At 40.1% G+C, this 23,040-nt stretch overlaps 1 protein-coding gene across 3 annotated transcripts in view; it reads left to right on the forward strand.

The window, feature by feature from the left end:
* Positions 1–23,040, forward strand: part of kif21a (kinesin family member 21A) — a 148,984-nt gene that overhangs the window by 24,642 nt on the left and 101,302 nt on the right. For all 3 annotated transcript variants that reach the window (XM_060842947.1, XM_060842945.1, XM_060842946.1), the window contains exons 2-4: positions 2,562–2,784; positions 3,417–3,599; positions 4,493–4,642. In XM_060842947.1, coding sequence (XP_060698930.1) covers positions 2,562–2,784; positions 3,417–3,599; positions 4,493–4,642 — 556 coding nt within the window. The remainder of the gene's footprint in view (positions 1–2,561; positions 2,785–3,416; positions 3,600–4,492; positions 4,643–23,040) is intronic.

The raw sequence follows: 23,040 nt of genomic DNA on the forward strand, positions 1-23,040 counted from the left end.
AAGTTGTCATTTGGATTAAGCTGAATTGGAATAAATTTCGACCACTTATGATTGGAACTAGTAAGAGAAGAGCATGTGAATTAACTTGATTTGAGATTAATAATTGTTTTTGGAGCCACCCTAGTGCCATTGCTTCTCCGAAGCAGTCATGTCTTTTTTTAATGTAGAAGTTCAGATTAACTTGGATGCGATGCATTTTATTCTTTGGGAAATGGTGAAAATATCTGCTTTGTGCCACTTTTACCTTGCATTGCACATCCTTTCTGGGGATGTGTGTGGAGAGAAACCATTTTCATTTGTGTTTTACAGATCATGAGGATCATTTTATATGCAGGAGGAAAGATGGAATGGGTACCATGAAAAGTATTTGTGCTGTAAATTACTATAGGAGAAGGTTCTGGGCCTGTTAGGCTTCAGAAAAGAATTGCGTACGTGTTAGGAAAATTTGTTTTGATGTTTGTGCATTTTCTTGGAAAAGTTAAAAACCAGAATAAAGGAAATATTTTTAATAAGAAAATGCAAATTGTGAGGAAAAAAGTAAAATTGGTTTGGTATAGTAACAGTTAAACACTGGCATGGTGTCATAAATTGAGCTGGAGTTGTTTGAGTCTGACTGTTGTCAAAATCTTGAGCATAACCGTCGAATAATCCTTGAGTAAGTCAATTATGTACAGTGCGGTGAAAAGTCAGTACATGTTATTGGATTCCTCAATTGTTTTACAAGATTCTTACTATTCCTTCCATGTACCAATGCATAAATTTTGTACTTCAGTTCATCGACGTAGTTTCATATGCTGATGTGTTTACAGGGGCTGGAGGGGGACATTGCGAACTCAGTTATAAGACCGCTGTCATTTTGAAGGCATAAGTATGCGGAGTTATGTTTATTTTTCCCGTTGAAGAGCTTCTTCAAGTGGATACTTGAGCTAGAAGTGTCTAAGATCTTGTAACTTTGTTAATGAGCACACAGATTCTTTTATGGACGTTACTGGTTATTAAGAAAATGACTGCTAACGATTTTATTCTGTGCCAGGAGCTCATTAGCACCAAAAATAATTTTTATTGTTTCAATTTCTCCATTTCTACTCTGTTACCATTCATAGAAACCCTACAGTGTGGAAACAGGCCCCTTGGCTCAACAAGTCCACACCGACCCTCCAAAGATGATCTCACCAAAATCTATTCCCCTACCCTATTACTCCACCTTTACCCCTGACTAATGCACCTAACCTACACATCCCTGAACAGTACGGGCAATTTAGCATAGCCAATTCACCTAGTCTGTGCATCTTTGGATTGTGGGAGAAAACTGGAGCATCCAGAGGGAACACACAGACACCGGGAGAATGTGCTGGAATTGAACCCGGTTTCCTGGCGCACTGTGAGCCATCATGTCGCCCACCGTTGAACAACCTTGCTTCTATTAAGAAACATGAATAGCTTATCTCTATAAATGTTGTCTTTTGGGATTCTATGATGTGCTTATTTGATTATTTTGACTATTCTTGCACCGGCAGCCTTGTGTTTTTCATCAGCAAAGTTTAAAAGTAAATAAATGCCAAAGAAAATTGTGGAGAGATGGTTTGACCATTTAGTTCTGAGTTAGTAGAAAATAAGTTGTCCCTTTGGAATATAAATTAGTTTCTTAGGTGGACGTGTAAGTGAGAATGCTGATCACAGAATGTTCAGATCTGATTTTGTACATTATACACTAGATTCCATTGTCCTGTTAATTCCCATTCTTCATTACATCCTACTGTGTACACAACTTAATTGCACAAAACTATTTCAAAGAATTGATAATATCTTGTAACCTTTTGTATTAGTATTTACCTGGCTGTTTTGATGTTGCATAGGCTACAAAAAGGCAGAGACCTCTGGTTATTTTTCCCCATATTAAGCAGTTCTCAGACTGAGAACTTTTGAAAAATTTAATTGTCTTGTGTTAAATACCAATTCTTGAAGCTTACTTACTTGTCAATTCTGGAGTCCAAGATGAGCTGGCACTACATACTGCTTTGTGATGTGGTGAACAGCAATATGATGAAAAACCTGCTAAATATTTTTGCCTGTACTTTGTAAATAAGATTGTCTCGGAATGACATAATACAGGAGAAGCTCATTTGACCTTAGTGACTGTAGAACTGTCCTATTAATTTCAGTCATCTGCTCTTTGCCATTTTCTCCAAAGGTTTGAGAGCAGAGTTTTGTAGAGGTGATGAGTAAATGAAAGTTTTTTTTCTGCTCAAGATGGCTAAGTCTACAAATTGCAGATCAAGTTCACTTTTTTACAGCTCAAAAATGTTTTCTAAAAGTGTTTGCAAATTAAATCCTTAGTGCAGCAGTTCTGATTAAAGTACAGAATTAGTTTGTATTTCTGATGCACTAAAATTACGTCATGGATTACGAACTGTAAAGTTAAGCAAATCGACATTACAGCAATCTTTTTGAAGACGCATGCATCGAAACGTCATGTGTGCAACATTATCCTGTGAAGTTTTAATACCCTTGATTCAATTGGACGTTGAACTTACAATCCATCCCTTCCCTTTTCTGTACAGAATTCGTCCACAACTCGCTAAAGAGAAAATTGAGGGATGTCATATTTGCACCTCAGTTATACCTGGAGAACCCCAGGTTGTTCTTGGAAAAGATAAAGCATTTACATTTGATTTTGTTTATGACATGGACACTCAGCAGGACGAGATCTATATGAAGTGTGTTGAAAAGCTTATTGACGGTTGCTTGGAAGGTTACAATGCCACTGTTTTGGCGTATGGTCAGGTGAGTGTTGTCCTATTATATAAAGTTTACATTAAGGGCATTTTATATTCACAATATTTTAAAGAAAAAATGTCAAACTATAAATGCTATAAATTAAGAACTTGTTGAAGTACTAAAGTATTGGAGAGAGCTTAGATGCTGCATCTCATCTCCTGGTTCAATCTTGTCCTTCAAATATTCAAGCGAGTGATATTGAGCAGAGTTCTGATGTTTCTCAAAGAGCAAAGCACACTGGAAAGATCCTTAACTCAATTATGAGAATCTCCTTAGTGATTAATTGCAGAATCTAAATCTTGCAATCAGATTTGGTTGACAGCTGTAAATCATGTAGCGATGAGAAATGGGAAGAAAGTAAACTTTTGCTTTTGAAACACTAAAAGTCAAAACAACTTCTGAAGCACAAACAAAACAACATTATTTTTGGAAGCACACTAGCTTTCGGAGCGACGCTCCTTCATCAAGTGATGAAGGAGCATCGCTCCGAAAGCTAGTGCGCTTCCAATTAAACCTGTTGGACTATAACCTGGCGTTCTGTGATTTTTAACTGTGTACACTCCAGTCCAACACCGGCATCTCCAAATCATGAACATTATGTTTGGTGTTGTAAAATACACATTTGATCTTTTTTACAGACTGGCTCTGGGAAGACATACACCATGGGAACTGGATTTGATGTCAACATCACTGAAATTGAACAGGGCATTATTCCACGAGCTGTCAAACATCTCTACTATGGTATTGAAGAGCGAAAACGAGTTGCTGTTGAACGTGGGTTGCCAGCACCAGAGTTCAAAGTTAATGCTCAGTTTCTTGAGGTGTGTAGTTTAGAGTTATTATTTGAGGGTCAAAATAGCTGTACTGAATTTCACCTATATTTAGCAAGATTTCAGCATACCCCATTAATAGCCGTGCCAGAAACGCCGTATCGCTGATTTTTTTTCATCCCATTCATGTTACTTTAATTAGCTAAGCAATGTTGGAAAGTGTCCTATATCGTATAGAATTGCATTTAGCTATAGTTAACATGATGACTGTCTGCATTGCTTTGCATAATTGGATACAAGTTTAATTTAGTAGTAAGTGGTGTTCTAGAAGTAGGAATGAAGGTCTGTAAATTCAAGTATTCTAACATGTCTTGCATGTTTTTGAAATGAATAAGTCGAATGTGTTGCAAATTTAGATTTCTTAAAAATAAATTTAGTGAGCATCCAACCAATATGAAAATAGAGATTGGCTTAAGTTTGAGAAACGCAGGTGAAGGTAGAAGGTTGTGAAAAACAGACTAATTAAAGATATGATATAAGGAGTAGATAAGGATTTGTATAGATTAGAGAAATGAGAGGGTTCAAAATAGCAGTAGTCAAAATAAAAACAAGGTTGCAACAGAGTTGGAACTTAAAGCTGAAAGACTATTTATCCATTGGGGGAATAAGCATTATATTTTCAAACTGGAATTCCTTGTTTCTATAAGTTTTCCTTTTGCCTTGAGAGTTTTTAATTCTTTAAAATCAATGCTAAACTTGAGTTTAATTAATCAAGATGACTTAACTCATCTTGTCAAATTTTAATCAATTTATCAGTTTTATCAATTGATAGATCCCATATAATGTAGTAAGTATATTTCTGATCGGTGCATTGTTTTATAAACTACTTCCATTTGTAAATTCTGAAGTTGTACATTGGCTCATTTTTATGATTTTTCTCTCAGCTTTATAATGAAGAAATTCTTGACCTGTTTGATTCAATCCGTGACCTAGAGGCAAGACACAAAAAATCAAACATTAAGATCCATGAAGATGCAAGTGGAGGAATTTACACTGTGGGAGTAACAACTCGTACCATTAGCTCAGAAGCTGAGGTAAGATTTGGAGTTAAATCAAAAAAGTGATTAAGAATGCTTGGGCAATTTATGTCTGAGTGCCCTTTTACAGTCACCAAACTTTATACAGATTTAGCAGAATTTTATTTGAAACATTGCAATATGGAGCATTTAACTTTTAAAATACATTGCTCAATTGCCCTCTGGCACTTCAAGAAACAGAGAAAGACCCTCAACTCTAGATGTGATTCTTCTCCCATCCCTTGCCACTCCAGTCATAATTTGTGATTAGAAAATATTAGATGTCCATCATTTTTTAGAATCATAGAAACCCAACAGTGTGGAAACAGGCCCTTTGGCCCAACAGTCCACATTGACCCTCCAAAGTGTAACCCAACAATACCCATTCCCCTACCCTTTACTTAACATTTACCCCTGACTAATGCGTCTAACCTACACATCCCTGAACACTGTGGGCAATTTAGCATGGTCAGTTTGCCTAACCTGCATATCTTTGGATGGTGGGAGGAAACCCACACAGACATGGGGAGAATGTGCAAACTCCACACAGTCGACCGAGACTGGAATTGACCTCCAGTCCCTGGTGCTGTGAGGCTGTAGTGCTAATCACGGAGCCACCGTACTTGCAATCATTTACCTCCTTCCTTAAATAAAGAGACCAATATTGTACAATGTTCCTGATAAGTTTTCACCAATGTCCCATGTAACTGAAGCAAAGCACCACTACTTTTGAACTTACTTTATTATGAGGGGAACTAATACACCCCATTAGCTTTCCTAATTACTTGCTGAGCTGTGTACTAAACTTGTGATTCGTGCACTGGGGCACTCGAAGTCGGACAAATGTTGGAGATGGAAGCAGGCAGTTTTAATGTTAGATGATCTTGCAGCACAACATATCGCACCCAGGTTGCAGGTTGCAGCAAAAAGCTTGAATTCACATTTGAATAGTTTAAGAAAGAGCATTTGAGTCAATTACCTTATTGACAGGCTCCTCATGAACTTCTGAGGTCTAATATCCCACTCTCAGACACCTTGCTCTCGAGTTCCATTTGATTACATACTGAAAGGTCAGCACCAATACTGAGCAGTGATGATAGCAATTGTTGTGGAGAGAATGTAATTGAGGCTAGCAATCTGTGATGCATCGTATAATCCAAGAAACCTCACGCAGAAACCTTCAATAAAGACCAATTTCAGACTCTCCTCCATCCCGCCCCCACCACCACCACCACCACCACCACCAAACACTGATATCCTGACACTGAATATCCCATTATACCTGGATTATAAGCTGAACCACAGTCTGAGGGCACCGAGGGTCAGAGTCCTACCATCCAGAATGTTCAGAATTAAAACTCATTTGTTCATGTCACAGCCTCTAAATGTAATGACCAAAATATCCAATGTCTGTATAAACTGTTAAACATTTTACACACAATACGTGTATATTTTAGAACTTTGTCCAACTGGATCATTCACCTTTTGTCCTGCTTTCTACATCTGACTGTGTTGCACAGTTATATATTTAGTGGATAGCTTACGCTTTTTGAAGTGCTTCTTGTGTCACATTCCTAAAATATCTTTGAGGTTAAAATCTACTTCAGAATTTCTCACAGTCTGCAGTGGTGCTCATTGGAAAGCAAAAGGGAACAGAAATCCTGACATTTTTGCCTTTAGTCTAGAAACAATGGTACCAATTGTAATGCTGAAAATAACAAACTCACCAAAGACAATGAGTTGAACATGACCTTTCCTGGTCTGTATGACTCAATAAATGCTCGCTTGGTACATTTGCTAAGTTGCTGAGAACAGGCAAAAATAAGTTAGTTGAATGAAGAAGCATTCATTCTAATCTGGATAGTTTGAGTTCAGCCAGCTGAATACGTTGGAATTATGTTTAGAAAGATTAAGCACTTAACTAAATGTAATAAGTGTTACACAATATAGAGGCTGCAAATGGTGTTAACTACTAATGAGGCAAAGGGAACACCTTTGACTGTTGTGGAAGATTTTTAAATCTGTATTTCTAGAAACTTTGGCAACTAATTTTGTAATTTTATTTTTAATGTCATATTTGCTGAAATCCACTTTTTTTTTGGTATCCTCTCATACTGCCTGCATTCTGAGCTGGCAGCTGTGGAGAGGTTAGGTGGAGAATCATAACATTCATGGAACATGTTGCTGCAATGGTACAACATTCATTCTGCCTCATATAAACGATGGAACTTATGAATGACGTTCTGAAAATCTTACAAGAAGTTCAAAGGTTACTTACAGGTAGTTTTAGTTAGTTGGAGTCAATAAATGCGGAAGTTGGTAATTTTGAGTCACTTGTAAGTCAGGTATTGAGTAGGAAGAGAGGAGACTCCATACTGAAAAGTTGCTGCTGTAGTAAGCTCTGCAGTTAGGACTGGGAGGTCCTTGGAATCCATTGGAGTTCAGGTTCAGGAAAATCCCTGGAAGCTCTCTGGTCTAGTGACAAACCTCTGAGCCATCAGTAATTTAGTGCTCCTGAGAGTTGGGGTGAGGAGGTTCATCAGATTAATCCTTATGACTGAATTGTCCAATGAGGAGAGTTGGAGAAAACTCTTTCCCAAAGTGTGAAGGATGAGAAGTAATTTCATTGAAACTTAGGATATTCGTACATGTTGTGACATAGTGAACATTGGATGTTTCTCCTGACTGATGACTCAAGCTAGAGGACATAATCTCAGGGTGAGGGGTAGACAATTTTAAGATTGGGAGGAATTTATTCATTTGAAGAGTGGTGAATCATTAGAATTTTCTACCCGAGATGGCTGTGCGACCTTGATCATGATAACCGATTCAAGAAAGAATTCAATAGTTTTCTGGCAACAAAAGATAATTTAATGCATTTGGTGATAGTGCAAGAAAGTAACATTGAGGAGATGCTCAGCCAAGGTCTAGAATCCTGGTCTAGGCTTGAACAGCCGATTTGGCTATTTCTGCTTTTATTTTTTATATTTCTGTTTTCAGCTGAAAACAGCAGCACCAGTCAAATATTCAATTATTTACTTCCTGTTTGTCAGTACAATCTTGTCTCATCTTTCAACTCTGTACTCTGTTCCTGCCTTCTCCCCATAGCCTTTGATCTCTTTAGCACTATATCAAACCCCTTTTGGGAAGATTGTGTTTTGGCCTTGACAGCTTTCAGTAGTATTGAACTCCACAGACTCAACATCCTTGGTGAAGAAATTTCCCTCATCTCAGTTCAAAGTGGCCTACCCTGTATCCTCAGTCTTCACCTCCTGGTTCTGGGGACACTCACTATTGGGAACATGCTTCCTGTATTCACCATGTTTAATTCGCTTAGACTTTTATAGGTTTCTGAGAGTTGTTTCTGAAAGTTCCCTCATTCTTCTGAACTTGAGGAAACATATATTTACTGATTCAACACCCCACCCCCACCCCTCCCCAAGTCAGTCCCACCATCCCAACAAACCCATCTGGTAGACCTTCGATGCCTTCCTCTACAGTGTGGTGATGCTACTCCTTTAACAAAGTTATGTTGTCCTTGGTTTTTTCTTCCAGAGAGATCATAAAAACCCAGGTTCCAAAAAGTCTGGGCTTGGATGTTTTTAGGGCCAATTTTATTATAGCTAACAGATACTGCCTCGGGCAAAAAAGGCTTTTAAGTTTTAAAAAAAAAACCCACTTCTACAATGAAAGGGGTGTGCCCAGTTCTCCCAATTCCGCTTTCCTTGGGTTTGTTTTGTTTTTTTGGCAGTCTGCCTATTTATTTAAAGCAGTCAGGCAATTGTGAAGTTGCTGGACCAAGAGAAGTCATCCATGTTGACCCTCCCACATCCTGACTCCCCTCTTTTTGTGCCAAGGGGTGTTTAGGGGGATGTTGCAAGTATTTGGAATAGCATCATGAAGTTGGGATTATCTGTTGGATTTTCAGATTTCTTAAATTCAGTATTCTGTTCTTTTTTGTTTGTTTCATTCGTAATCTTGTAAATAAATTCTGTTTGTTTAAAACTACATGGTTTAACCACAGCATCCCTCCTGGAATATCCACATGATACCTGCTTAAAACAACTAGCTAAGTTAGGGTCTGGGCTGCTTTCTTCAAATGTTTTGTGGGGGTTTGGCTTGGCCTATAACAGATTGCAGGCTCTTGGTGGGATTTGTTCTCTAGTTCCAAATTGGGATTAGGGCTGTTGGACTCGAAGGCAGCGAGTGGTAGTGTCAGTATCTTTTATTTCAGGTGTTAAATTTGGGTGGTTTAAACAGTGCTTGGGATAGTAATGGCTCCTTCAGTCACCAAAGGTTTTCTAGGGGTGGAAAAAGTGACCTTGGGTGGGGTTTTGCAAAAGGTCGTTAAGGTCAAGTTGCTGGATTTAGCAGCCAAACTAAGGTTGGAGCGGCCACCTTCGTGAGGAAAGGAGAGATTTCAATAATAGCTCAGTATTTAAATTTGCTGGAAATGCCATTAGAATCTTTTAGAGATGGCTAAGATTCTGTTGAAAATGAGCTGCTTGAATTAGAGGCAAAAGAACAGGAAAGGGTGACAGAAATGAAACAGTTTGAATTACGTTTAAAAGCAGAGGAAAGAGTGAATTGCACTAGCAGAGGAAAAGAAAAAGAAAGGGAGTTTGATTTTCAGAAATTGGCACTTAAGCAGGAACTCAAAATTCACTTCCTGAAGTAGTGAGAATTCATGGAAGAGCAGAGAGTTAAAACAACAAGATTAGCAGCTGAAATGGCTGATAATTGAGTTGGTCCATAAATCAAAGTTTGGCTTCCAAAATCGGTTTCAATCCGTGAGGGATAGAAATTGGGGGAAAAGAGAAATCCTCACGTGGAAAGGGAAAGGTAGATCTCAGTGAAGATCATAAGGGTAGCTTTTACCACAGGGCAAAAGGAAACCCTTGAAAGGTACAGGGAAGTTAAAAGCTCTAATGTTCTCACTGCAATGAAGTAGGCAACATGAAATCAGTGGTGGGTTAGGAAAAATACTGGGAAGCCAGATGTAGAAAAACAGGGTAAACCAGTGAATTTTGTTGGAGTGGCGGCACGGTGGCACAGTGGTTAGCACTGCTGCCTCACAGCGCCAGGGACCTGGGTTCAATTCCCGCCTCAGGCGACTGACTGTGTGGAGTTCGCACGTTCTCCCCGTGTCTGCGTGGGTTTCCTCCGGGTGCTCCGGTTTCCTCCCACAGTCCAAAGATGTGCGGGTCAGGTGAATTTGCTATGCTAAATTGCCCGTAGTGTTAGGTAAGGGGTATATGTAGGGGTATGGGTGGGTTGCGCTTTGGCGGGTCGGTGTGGACTTGTTGGGCTGAAGGGCCTGTTTCCACACTGTAAGTCATCTAATCATCTAATCTAAATGCCACACCGGAATATATAAGCTGGTCAGAGGTTGGTGAAGGAGAAAATACCAAATCAACTTAAACCATGTACCTGCGAAGGTAAACTTTACTCGCATAGTCCAGGTGCAGCAGGTAAAGACGTTTCCATATTGAGCGATACAGGATCCTCTCAATCTATGGTGCTGAAAGATCAGGAGATATGTACCTCTGACAGACTATTGCCAGAAAAAAATACTAGGAATGGGAATTCACGGTGAGACAGGAAGCGCTCAATTATGTAAAGTAAGGTTAGAGTGTCCAGAGAAGTAATGGTAAGAGTACTGGACAAACTGAGCTCCAGGTAAACAATTTATCCTTGCTAATGGTATAGCTGGTTCACAGGTGGGAGTGCTCTCTACTTGTTGAAAAGCCAGTGGAAACTCAGGCAGCTGAACTATTGCAGGACACACACATCCTGGGATTTTTCCGGACTGTGTTATCGAGGTCACAAAGTCACCAGTTGAATCAGGAGACATCAAAGAGTACAGATCACAAAATTGAAATGGAATGAGCAAAGTCGCAGTTTGATCAGATGGTGGAGACAAGCCAGGAACAGATCGATGACACAGCAGACACCTTGAGCTCAGCTAAATTTAACAGAGCTACAGCAGAAAGATGAAAATTTAAAGCAATTATGTCAAAACATATACACAGAAAAAGAATCCAAATGTATTCCTGAATGATGTTATCTTAAAAATGATGTCTTAATGAGGAAATGAGGAATCACGTTCAAGCAAATGAGAAATGTGCAGAAGTTCATCAAGTTGTATTGCCAGTGGCTTATGGAAAGGAAGTGTTTTTGTGAGCACACAGGCTACCTCCCGGGGATCATTTAGGAGTGAGAAAAACTCGAGCTAAGATACAAAAACATTTTTCCTGTCCTGAACTGCGCAAGGATGTCATTTCAATTTTGCCATACATGTCGTACATGCCAAGTAATTGGAAGACCATGGGCAGTAATAAAGCCTACACCTTTAATACCTATTCCTGCATTTGAGGAATCTTTTACTAGAGTCTTAATTGATTGCATAGGACCTCTACCTCAAACAAAAAGTGGGAATCAGTGCTTGTTAACAATAATGGATGTGTCCACGAGACTTCCAGAGGTCATTTCATTATGCAGTATTGCAGCTAAAAAGATTGAGAGAGGAATTATTCAAATTTTTCACTAAATACGACTACCCACAGAGATACAATCAGACCAGGGATTGAACTTCCCATCGAAACTATTCAAGGAAGTAATGGACAGCTTAGGAATAAAACAATTCCAATCTACTGTGTACCATCCAGAATCACAGGGAGCACTAGAAAGGTGGCATCAGACATTTAAAGATCATGTTAAAAACATAAAAAACTCTGAGTAGGCCATTCGGCTCTTCGAGCCTGCTCCTCCACTCGATAAGATTGTGGCTAATCTTTTCGTGGTCTCAGCTCCACTTATCTGTGTTTTCACCATATCCCTTAATTCCATATTTTTCAAATAAGTATCTACCTTGGCTTTAAAAATTGAATATTGAAGTAGTGTCACCTACTTCCCTGGGCAAGGAATTCCATTGATTAACAACCCTCTGGGTGAAGAAGTTCCTTCTCTGTTCTGTTCTAAATATGCTTCCTCTAATCTTGAGGCCATGTCCTCTTGTCCTATTTTCATCTACCAGTGGAAACATCCTATCTATTTCTATTTTATCAATTCCCTTCATAATTTTACATGTTTCTGTAAGATCCCCCTCATTCTTCTGAATTCCAATGAATATAATCCCAACTTACTCAGTCTCTCCTCATAAGCCAACCCCATCAACTCCATAATCAACATAGTGAACCTTCTCTGCAGCCCCTCCAGTGCGAGTACATCTTTTCTTAAGTAAGGAGACCAAATCTGCACACAGTACTCCAGGTATGGCCTCATCAGCACCTTGTACAGCTGTGACATTACCTCTCTGTTTTAAACTCAACCCCTTTAGCAATGAAGGACAAAATTCCTTTTGCCTACCCATTCACTTTTGTACCTGCAGGCCAAGCTTCTGCGATTCATACACAAGAACACCCAGGTCCATCTGCAACTCAGCATGCTGCAACTTTTTACTATTCAAGTAATCATCTGTTTTGCTGTTATTCCTACCAAAATGTGTGATGGATATGGAAGGATTCCTTGGAGGGAAGTGAGGGGTGGGGGGGGAGGTATGGGCGCAAGTTTTGTATTTCTTGCGGTTGCAGGGTAAGATGCCAGGAGTGGAGGTTGGGTTGGTGGGGGGGTGTGGACCTTTCGAGGGAGGCACGGAGGGAGTGCCTGCTTAGCATACCTTTCTCATTCCTGAAGAAGGGCTTATACCTGAAACATTGATTCTCCTGCTCCTTGAATGCTGCCTGACCTGCTGCACTTTTCCAGCAGCACGTTTTTCAGCTCTGATCTCCAGCATCTGCAGTTCTCACTTTCTCCTTTTGGCCTATAGACTGCCTATCATTGAGTTTTTTATCTTGGAATTCCTAATTTCCACCCAAATGGATTCAACCTCGCTCCATAGAACTGATATCATCTCTCAGCACCACCCTGATGTCGTCCTTGAATATCAGCTACGAGAATGCACCTCCCTTGCATTCCTATCTCTCTTCCCAAATAGTCTGGTACCCCTGGATATTTAATTCCCAGTCATGACCATTCTGCAACCATGTCTCCGTGATGGCGACCAAATCATATTTGTTCACATTGATTTTTGCTTCCTCCATAGTCTGCCTTGAACTTAAACCCTCTTGCCTACATGCTAACCTGCTGTGTACTTTTCACTTATTGCCATAATTGTTGTTGCCCCCCCAGCTCACATTCTCCTCCTCATCTCCTTTCCCACCCCCCCACCCCCCCAAAAAAAAATACCTTGAGGGCTTATAGTTATGGCTATCCAGACGATTGGGATAAGCAAATTGTGTGTGTGCATTTAAATTGCTTTTGGACATGAAGTGAGAGGACCACTAAAATTGATAAGTCAGAATTCAGACCACATATTTGGACTGTGTCAAGTTTTAGGGAACAATTAAATAGAGGAGGGGAGTTGGCGACACAGCATTTAAAAGTGTCACAGCATTAAATGCACCAGGAAGCTTACAAGAAATCAAAAACTCGCAATTTTGCTATCAGGGATGAGGTGTCAGTGTTACTGCCAGTGATAGGTGAACCTTTTAAAGTGGAAGGAAATTAAGTGAGGTGAACTGTTTGATAAAGACTCCAGACAGAAAGGAATCTATATCATGTGAATATGCTCAAAAGGTATTTTCACAGGGAAGGAAAGCCAAAGTATTGGTTACAACACAGTGAAGAACCAAGTTCAGAGGATTTCGAATTGGACATTCCTCAAATTGAATTGGACAATGAGAAAGTTGTCAAAAATTAGGATAAATTATTGAGTTACTTTCCAGAGGAAAATCAAAATACCTGAACGAGTTATTACTATAACATGAGGAGATGTGTCAAAATAGGCTGGAAAGTACTAATCTAACTATGCATAATCTGGATATAGGCAATGCTGTTCTGAATAAGCAACATCCTTACAGGCATAACCCTGTTAAGTTGGCACAGGCTCAAAAGGACATTAAATGCATGGTCCAAGATGACAGTTGAAGTGAGTTACAGTAACTGGAACTGTAATGGTGTCAAATCTAGGTGGCACTCAGTGCTTATGTGTGGGCTATTGCAAATTCAGTGTAGTTGGAAAGACTGATGCATGTTCGATTTTGCCTTTGGGAGACTGTGTTGAAAAGTTAGGATGAGCAACTTGTATTTTTAAGTTGGACTTGCTCAGAGGATACCTTTGTCAAAAAGAGCAAAGGCAATTTTGGCTTACCTAACACTGAATGCACTGTATAAGTTTAAAGTATTTGCAACAATTATCAGACTTTTTTTGATTGACTTTGGAAGGGAGGCTTAGTGATTAAACCTGCTAAATGTGAATCTTCCTAAGCCATGTTATTGGATATCGATAAAGGGCCCCACGGGATGCAAGAACAAAAGTAATATGGGCAGTTCTGCATACCATTGACAAAAAGAGCGTACCACGGTTCCTGGGATTGAATGGATTTTATCAAAAATTCACTCCAAATTTTAGCAATGTGGTAACTCCACTCACTGAATTGCTAAAGAAAGGCAAGAAGTTTCCATGGACAGCGGACTGTCAGAAGGCATTTGACAGCTTGAAAGCTGTTAACCACTGCCCCAGTATTAGCCACATCTAATTATACAAAGCCATTCAAGGTGGCTATCGATGCAAGTGAGTGGGTGTCAGTGCTGTGCTCTTGCAGGAAGATGACAAGATGATAGAAAGACCTATTGGGTATTTCTCCAGGAAATTGACCATTCATCAGCAGAAATATTTGACAGTTGAGAAGGAGACTTTGAGCTTGGTGTTGGCGTTACAATGTTTATCAGTAACCTAGATGAGACAATCCTTTCCACTGACCATAACCCATTGAAGTTTTTGGAGAAATTGAAGGACAAAAATGCCAAACTGTTGCAGCCATTCAATTTGAAACTTGTGGATGTGGCAGGATGCGAGAACGTGATTGCGGACGCATTGTCGAGGCCTGAATGAGAAACAGAGGCACTCTGTGAAACAGAATGAAACAGAATGTTGTGCATGTTTATTGTCAATGTAATGTATATGGATGTTGTCGTGTACTAACAGTTTAAAATTAAGGGGTTTTAAAATGAAGTCTTTGGAGTTTTTTTTTGGGGGGGGGTAGTGGGTGTGATTATGCTGCTCCTGTTGTCGTTGGTTGTTTTTTCCAGAGAGGTCATAAAAACCCAGATTCTGAAAAGTTGGGGCGTGGATGGTTTTTAGGGCCAATTTTATTATAGCTAACAGATTCTACCTCAGGCCAAAAAGGTTTTCAAATTTCAAAAAAATCACTCTTACAATGAGAGAGGCCAGTTCTCCCAATTCAGCTTTCTCTGATTTGGTTTGTCTTTAGGCAGTCTGCCTATTCATTAAAAGCAGTCAGGCAATTGTGGAGCTGCTGGACCCAAGAGCAGCAGGTTCATGCTAACCATCCCACTCTGATTTTTCTCCTGTAAGACCCTGTGTTTAATTTGGCCTTTTTTGCCAGGGGTGTTCAGATGAATTGTTGCAAGTATTTGACACAGCATCGTAAAGTTAGGATGATCTGTTGGGGTTTCAGGTAGCTTAGGTTATAGGGTCATAGAGAGGTACAACACGAAACAGACTCTTTGGTCTAACTCGTCCATGCCGACTAGATATCCTAACCTAATCTAATCCTGTTTGCCAACACTTGGCCCATATCCTCTTAACCCTTCCTATTCATATAGCCACCTAGATGTCTTTTAAATACTGTAATTGTACCAGCCACCTCCACTTCCTCTGGCAGCTTGTTCCATACATGCCCCACCCTCTGCATGAAAAAGTTGCTCCTTAAGTCCCTTTTATATCTTTCTCCTCACCCTAAACTTATGCCCTCTAGTTCTGAGCTCCCACATCGAGGGAAAAGATCTTGTTCTATTTATCCTATCCATGCCCCTTGTGATTTTATAAACCTCTGAGGTCAGTCCTCAGCCTCTGACGCTCCAGGGAAAACAGCCACAGCCTGTTCAATGTCTCTATAGCTCAAGTCCTCCAACCCTGGCAACATCCTTATAAATCTTTTCTGAACCTTCTCAAGTTTCACAACATCCTTCTGATAGGAAGGAGGCCAGAATTGCATTAATATTCCAAAAGTGCCCTAACTAATGTCCTGTACAGCTGCAACATGACCTCCAACTTTTATACTCAATGCCATGACCAATAAAGGCAAACAAACCAAATGCCTTCTTCACTATCCTGTCTAATTGCAACTATACTTTCAAGGAGCTAATTCCTGCACTCCAAGGTCTCTTCAGCAACTCTCCCCAGGACCTTACCATTAAGTGTATAAGTTCCTCTCTGATTTGCTTTTCCAAAATGCAGCACCTCGCATTTACCTAAATTAAACTCCATCTGTCACTCCTCAGTCCATTGGCCCATCTCGGAGGTTGTACTCTGAGGTAAACTTTGCTGTCAACTACACCTCCAATTTTGGTGTCATCTGCAAACCTACTAACTATACCTCCCTATGTTATTCAGTATTCTGTTCTCTTTTGTTTTGTGTTTCATTGGTAATCTTTTAAATAAATTATTTGTTTAAAACAAAATGCATTGACTAACTGCATCCCTCTGAAATACCTGTGTTACACCAGCTTAAAACAACTAGCAAAGTTATGGTCTGGGCTGTTTTCTTGTAATATTTTGTCAAAAACGTGAGAGCTTGGAGGAACCCAGGGCATTACCAGTTTGGTGCAGCTAACTATCTGCAGACAAACAATAAATGTACATGCGATTAGGCTTTGGAATACAACTGCCAAAATCATGTGTAATCCCACTCAGAATGTGAGCAGTCTGGTAGTGCCTTTTTTGGGTGTTGTATGGATAGCATTTTGAAATTGAATATTTGGAATTGCTTGTTAAGTTTTACTGAGTTACCAATGTCTCTGAATTAAATGGTAAATCCATGGGATCTGACGTGGCTGCATTCATTCTTTGATATGCTCTTTGGGGTGTTGGACCCTGTTTTGTCTATTTTGGAGCTTTATCTCCTGTTAGTTTAAAATGTTAGAATATCCGTTACAAGGATATTGTAGATTGCTTTGCTATATAAATTCATATAGTAAAGCTTATTTAATTTGTTCAATACCATGGAATATTGTGGCTTATTCTCTCAGCATGTACTTGAAATCTCAAGCTTTGGGTTTCCTTGTAAACAACTAATTGTCCTGAATGAGTTGGTAATATAAATTTGGTGATCTTGTCCAAGATCGTGACAGAGTTATAGAATCATAGAGATGTACAGCATGGAAGCAGACCCTTCGGTCCAACCTGTCCATGCCAACCAGATAACCCAACCCAATCTCGTCCCATCTGCCAGCTTCCAACCCTTCCTATTCACATACCCATCCAAATGCTTCTTAAATGTTGCATTTGTACCAGCCTCTGGCAGCTCATTCCATACACCTACCACCCTCTGTGTGAAATCGTTGCCCCTTTTGTCTCTTTTATATGTTTCCCCTTTCACCCGAAATCTATGCCCTCTAGTTCTGGACTCCTCGACCCCAGGGAAAAGACTGTCTATTTTTCCTATTAATGCCCCTCATAATTTTGTAAACCTCTATAAGGTCACCCCTCCGCCTCCGACGCTCCAGGGAAAACAGCCCCAGCATGTTCAGCCTCTCATTACAGCTCAAATCCTCCAACCTTGGCAACATCCTTATAAATCTTTTCTGAACCCTTTCAAGTTTCCCAACATCTTTCCGATAGGAAGGAGACCAAAATTGCATGCAATATTCCAACAGTGGCCTAACCAATGTCCTGTACAGCCGCAACATGACCTCCCTATGCCTATACTCAATATTCTGACCAATAAAGGAAAGCATACCATAACGGCGGTGGCTTCGCTATCGTATCTACCTGCGATTCCACTTTCAAGGAGCTATGAACCTGCACTCCAAGGTCTCTTTGTTCAGCAACACTCCCTAGGACCTTACCATTAATTGTATAAATCCTGCGAAGATTTTCTTGCCCAAAATGCAGCACCTCGCATTTATCTGAATTAAACTCCACCTGCCACTTCTCTGCCCATTGGCCCATCTGGTCAAGATCCTGTTTTAATCTGAGGTAATCCTCTTCGCTGTCCACTACACCTCCAATTTTGGTGTCATCTGCAAACTTACTAACTGTACCTCTTATGCTCGTATCCAAATAATTTATGTAAATGACAAAATGAAGAGGACCCAGCACCGATCCTTGTGGCACTCCACTGGTCACAGGCGTCCGGTCTGAAAAACAACCTTCCACCACCACCCTCTGTCTTCTACCTTTTGAGCCAGTTCTGTATCCAAATGGCTAGTTCTTGTATTCCATGAGATCTAACCTTGCTAATCAGTCTCCCATGGGGAACCTTGTCGAATGCCTTACTGAAGTCCATATAGATCGCATCTACTGCTCTGCCCTCATCAATCATCTTTCTTTCTTCTTCAAAAAACTCAATCAAATTTGTGAGACATGATTTCCCACACACAAAACCATGTTGACTATTCCAAATCAATCCTTGCCTTTCCAAATATATGTATATCTTGTCCCTCAGGATTCCCTCCAACAACTTGCCCACCACTGAGGTCAGGCTCACCACTCTGTAGTTCCCAAGCTTGTCTTTGCTGTGCTTCTTAAACAGTGGCACCACGTTTGCCAACCTCCAGTCTTCCGGTACCTCACCTGTGACTATCGATGATACAAATAGCTTAGCAAGAAGCCCAGCAAACACTTCTCTAGCTTCCCACAGAGTTCTCGGGTACACCTGACCAGGTCCTGGGGATTTATCCACCTTTAACCGTTTCAAGACATTCAGCACTTTCTCCTCTGTAATCTGGACACTTTGCAAGATGACATAAATAGGGATCCCCATGTTTTCATATAATATTGGGTATTATGTTATACCCAGAAGGCAAGAAGAGTAATTCCAAAGAAAAGTCTGTTCTCTTTTACAGTTTTGTTTGCACTCAGTTTCTTTTAGAAGTATACAAACATGCTGGGAACACACAATGGCCTGGGTTAATCACATAGGTAAAAACAATAACTGCAGATGCTAGAAACCAGATTCTAGATTAGTGGTGCTAGAAGAGCACAGCAGTTCAGGCAGCATCCAAGGAGCAGTGAAATCGACGTTTCAGGCAAAAGCCCTTTATCAGGAATGGCATGATTGCGTCCCAGAAGCTTCAGAACCATTTACAATATATTGACATTGCAGATCAAGCTAAAGCAAAAGTGTTAGAAGTGATTTGTCTGTTTTCAGCCATAAAAGCAGGACTAAAAAGAGAAAGGAGTAAATTGAATGCCTCCCCATATCAAGCTTAAGAGCAAAACCAACCATAATTCACTCAATTACTCCCTTTATCCATGACATGTACCTTTTTTATTTAAATTGAAGAAACTATCACTTTTTGACAGTTTAGCAACATACAACTTTTGGGAGAAAAAACTCTGAAACTGACATTTGCAGAAAATTTCCCAAAGGTGCTTGTATGTTAAAATGAAGGGAAAGATGGTTATGAAATTGTGCTTACAGCATGCTAGTGTATTTGTGAATCTTTTGACAAGGTCAACACCTGACTTTTAGCCAAAAAAATGAAAACATTTTGTACTCTGCACCTATTCACTGTAGAAATCAAACCTGCCCTTGCAAATAAACTTTGTTGAAGTGTTGAATGTCATACTGTTGAAGGCAGTTGTTTTGTTTCTTGTGACTGTGTACATCAATGTGCGCTGTCAAGGCTACTGCTCACTGTGATCCCGCCAGATATAATCTCATACCAACTAATACATGATAGTATTATGAAGGAATAGTTCAAACTTTGCAATCTTAAAAACTAAGCAGACATATAATTGTGCAGCAACCACAGGATTGAAGATATCAGAGAAGAATGTTCGAGATTGAAGCAAGCGCTCTAGCAAAAATAAATCGGTAAATGTAGGGAAGCATGTGACTGCAAGTTGTACAATATTTCACTGAAAATTGCCTGAATGGATCGTGTTTTCTATGTGTGAAACAGCAAAAATCCAATCAAGAAAATTAGGTGTTGCAGACTTCGAAGGCATCCTTGGATGGTGTGCCTGGTTTAGAAGGAGAAGCTATTTTGTACTACTGCTGAAATTTAAGATTTCACTGTTTCCAAGAAGAATTTGATGACCTCTTATTGCACTTCAGAGACATTTCCAAAAGAATGGATGCAGATTGGTAACCTGGATGGATGCCAGCTAATTAAACAATTAACCAAACTGTAGAAAATATTAGTGTTAAGAATACTAACAGCACCACCCCAAACCCAAACAAAGTAGCGGATGACATTTGTGAGAAAGGATCAATGTAAATCAGTGGGAAATTTGGCTGAGGAAAGTTTGGAGTTTCCAACGAAAGGGATTGCATCTTTTTTAAAAAAAATCTTTATTTAGGATATATTCCAAATATACCTCGTCAATTCTGCTGCTAAGGTTAGATAGTAAGACTGTCATTGCAATTATTTCCCAGTGGTCTACCCAGTCTTGTTCAACCGTACTTTGTTTATAAAAATGTCCAATTAAGGGTAGCATAAGCAAAGGTGGCATGACCAGATGATCAAAGGAGAGATTACGTTCGTTGAGGGAGGCAGCATATGGGGTTGTGACAAATAACAGCACTGAGTGCATTGTAGATGCCTAGAATGCAGATTACCATGAAATCATAGAAGAAATGTGGTATATTGTATGCATATGATGACACAGAAAATGATTACTAATGGAATGATATGGTGAGCAATGACATGATTGCTGATGATGAATGATGCAGATGATGGCGCAAGTCAAGAGATAGAATGGGACAGACAGTGGTGCTTGGTGTAAAATTTAGTTTTCTTGATATTCACTGTGATTAGAATTTATTTTTACTTAGGGGATGAGCACTTTGCTGGTTAGATCAAAATTTATTGCCCATCCATAATTGACATTGAAAATGTAGTGGTGAGCTGCCTTCTCGAACCAGTGCAGCCTATCTGACATAGGCATACCCACAATGCTGTCGGCAACAGTGAAGAAATGCAATACACTGTCAGAATAGTTTGGAGAGAAACTTTCAAGTGGTAATATTCCCGTGCATCTCTTGTCTTTGTCTTTCTCGATGTTTGTGTTTCTGGGTTTAAAATGTGCTGTCTAGGACACCTTTGTTAATTTCTGCAGTGCATCTTTTAGATGATGTGTACTACTGCTGCTGAACATCATTTAGTGAAGCAGACAAATGTAGATGTGGTGCCATCATATAGGCTGTTGTCCTGGATATTGTCAGACTTGAGTGGTGTTGAAGTATACTCATCCAGACAAGTGGGGAGTCATCACAGTAGGAGAAAGTGATGTGTGGGCGCAGGTTTTGCACTTCTTGCGGTGGCACATGGAAGATGCTGACTCCCTCATCAGATCTATGCCCTCTTCCCCTGCCACCGCATAAGTGCAAAACCTGCGCCCACCTTTGTCCAAGGCCCCAAAGGATCCTTCCACAACTGACAGAAGTGTACCTGTCCCTCCCAATGTCATCTACTCTATCATTTGCACCTGATGTGTCACTTCTACATCAGGGAGACAGGATGCCAATTTGCAGATCATTTCAGAGAAAATCTCTGGGACACCCGCATCAACCACCCCACCGCCCTGTAGCTGAACACTTCAACTTCCATTCCCACTATGCCAAGGACATGCAGGTCCTGGGCTGCCTCCATTGCCGAACCCTTGCCACACGATGCTTGGAGGAAGAACGCCTCCTATTCCGCCTTGGGACTCTGCAACTACACAACATCAATGAGGATTTCACCAGTTTCTTCATTTCCCCATCCCCCACATTATCCCAGTCCCAAGCCTCCAACTCAGCATCACCTTTCCCATCTATCCACTCCATCCTCCTCTCCGATTTTAGAACCTTCTCCCCCACCTTCATCTGCCTACCGAGTTCTCAGCTACCTTGCTTCCAACCCTCCCATTTACCTCCCCGCTCCGCCACATCCCCCCCCCCCAGCCCACAAGCCTCATTCCTGATGAAGGGCTTATGCCCAAAAAGTCAATTCTCCCTCTCCTGGGATGATGCCTGACCTGTTGTTTTTCCAGTACCACACTCTCAACAATATTCCTTCTTGCGCATAGATTCTGTAAATTGTGGACAGGCTTTAGATAGTGAAGTGAAGAGATGAGTTGCGTGCAGCAGGTTTCCAAGCCTCTGACCTGTTCGTGTAGCTGCAGTATTGTGTGGCTGGTTCAGTTCTGTTTTTAGTCAGTATTATTCCCCAAATCCCCTGTTGATTTGTGAGGGATTCCGCTCTGGTAATCTGTGGATAACAAGGAGCCTTGGATAGATTGTCCCTTGTTCGTGGTGATCACTGATTGACACTTCTGTGTTTGATTGTTACTTGTCAATTGTCAGCCTAAATCTAGATATTATACAGGACCTGGTAGATTTGGATATGGACTGTTTTAGTATCTGAGGAGTGACAGATTATTCTGAACATTGCACAATCAGCAGCAGCTATACCCAACATTTACTTCATTATGTACGAGCGGTCATTGGTGAAGCGGCCAAAGATAGTGGGCCTGGAGTGCTACCCTGAGGAACTCCTGCACTGATGTCCTGGAGCTTAGATGACTGACATCCTAAAAGGGCAACCATGTTCCTTTGTGACTCCAAGTAGGAGTGACTTTTCTCTGATTTCCATTGACTGTCATTGGTCAAGACATGATTTTGAGATTCCTGGTTGCTGTTGGTGTACAGTGCAAGATGTAACTTTTCTTTTATTTGCTCTGTTGACGAATTTCCTGAAGTCTAAATGCCTCTTTTAAAACAAAAGTGACAATCTAATGTTGTTAGCAAGAAATGCATTATATTTACATTGAATACTTTGAATTGAAAACACTTGGCTTTTGTTTTTGCATGTTCTGTCAGTTTCACTGAGACTTTGTAATCAGACTCAACGAAGTTTGAAAGATATTTTTAATGGATGTCAGTTATTTGACTGTGTAATATGCATGTCAGTTTCAATATTCATTCTGCAATTGGAATGTGAATGCCAAACTCAAACCAAATAAGGTTTCTATGCAAAACAGTAACCTGGAAGCATGTTGAAATTGTAATACATGAGCAAACACTGAAAGTTTACATAGTGAAAGATAATCTTTATATACTGAAAGATTATTACCTTTTTATGTTTAAAGTCATTGAACAAATTGATGGAATTGAAGAATTTAGCAAAAGTTTGTTGTGATGCAAAATTAATCGTAAGCTCAATCTGGTAAATGAGGAACATTCTGTTTCCAGTGCTTTTAAGAAAGCACTTGTCAAGTGGTTTTCTTGAATGGTTATGCAGAACAGCTTCACTGGTGAAGCTATGACTTTTCTGAAGTGCCCTTTAGTATTGTTTGGTAAGCTGTTTGTTTTACTGGTTTTCTGCTTCTAAAATACACT

This window comes from Hemiscyllium ocellatum, chromosome 23 (genome assembly GCF_020745735.1).
Source record: "Hemiscyllium ocellatum isolate sHemOce1 chromosome 23, sHemOce1.pat.X.cur, whole genome shotgun sequence".
Taxonomy (NCBI): domain Eukaryota; kingdom Metazoa; phylum Chordata; class Chondrichthyes; order Orectolobiformes; family Hemiscylliidae; genus Hemiscyllium; species Hemiscyllium ocellatum.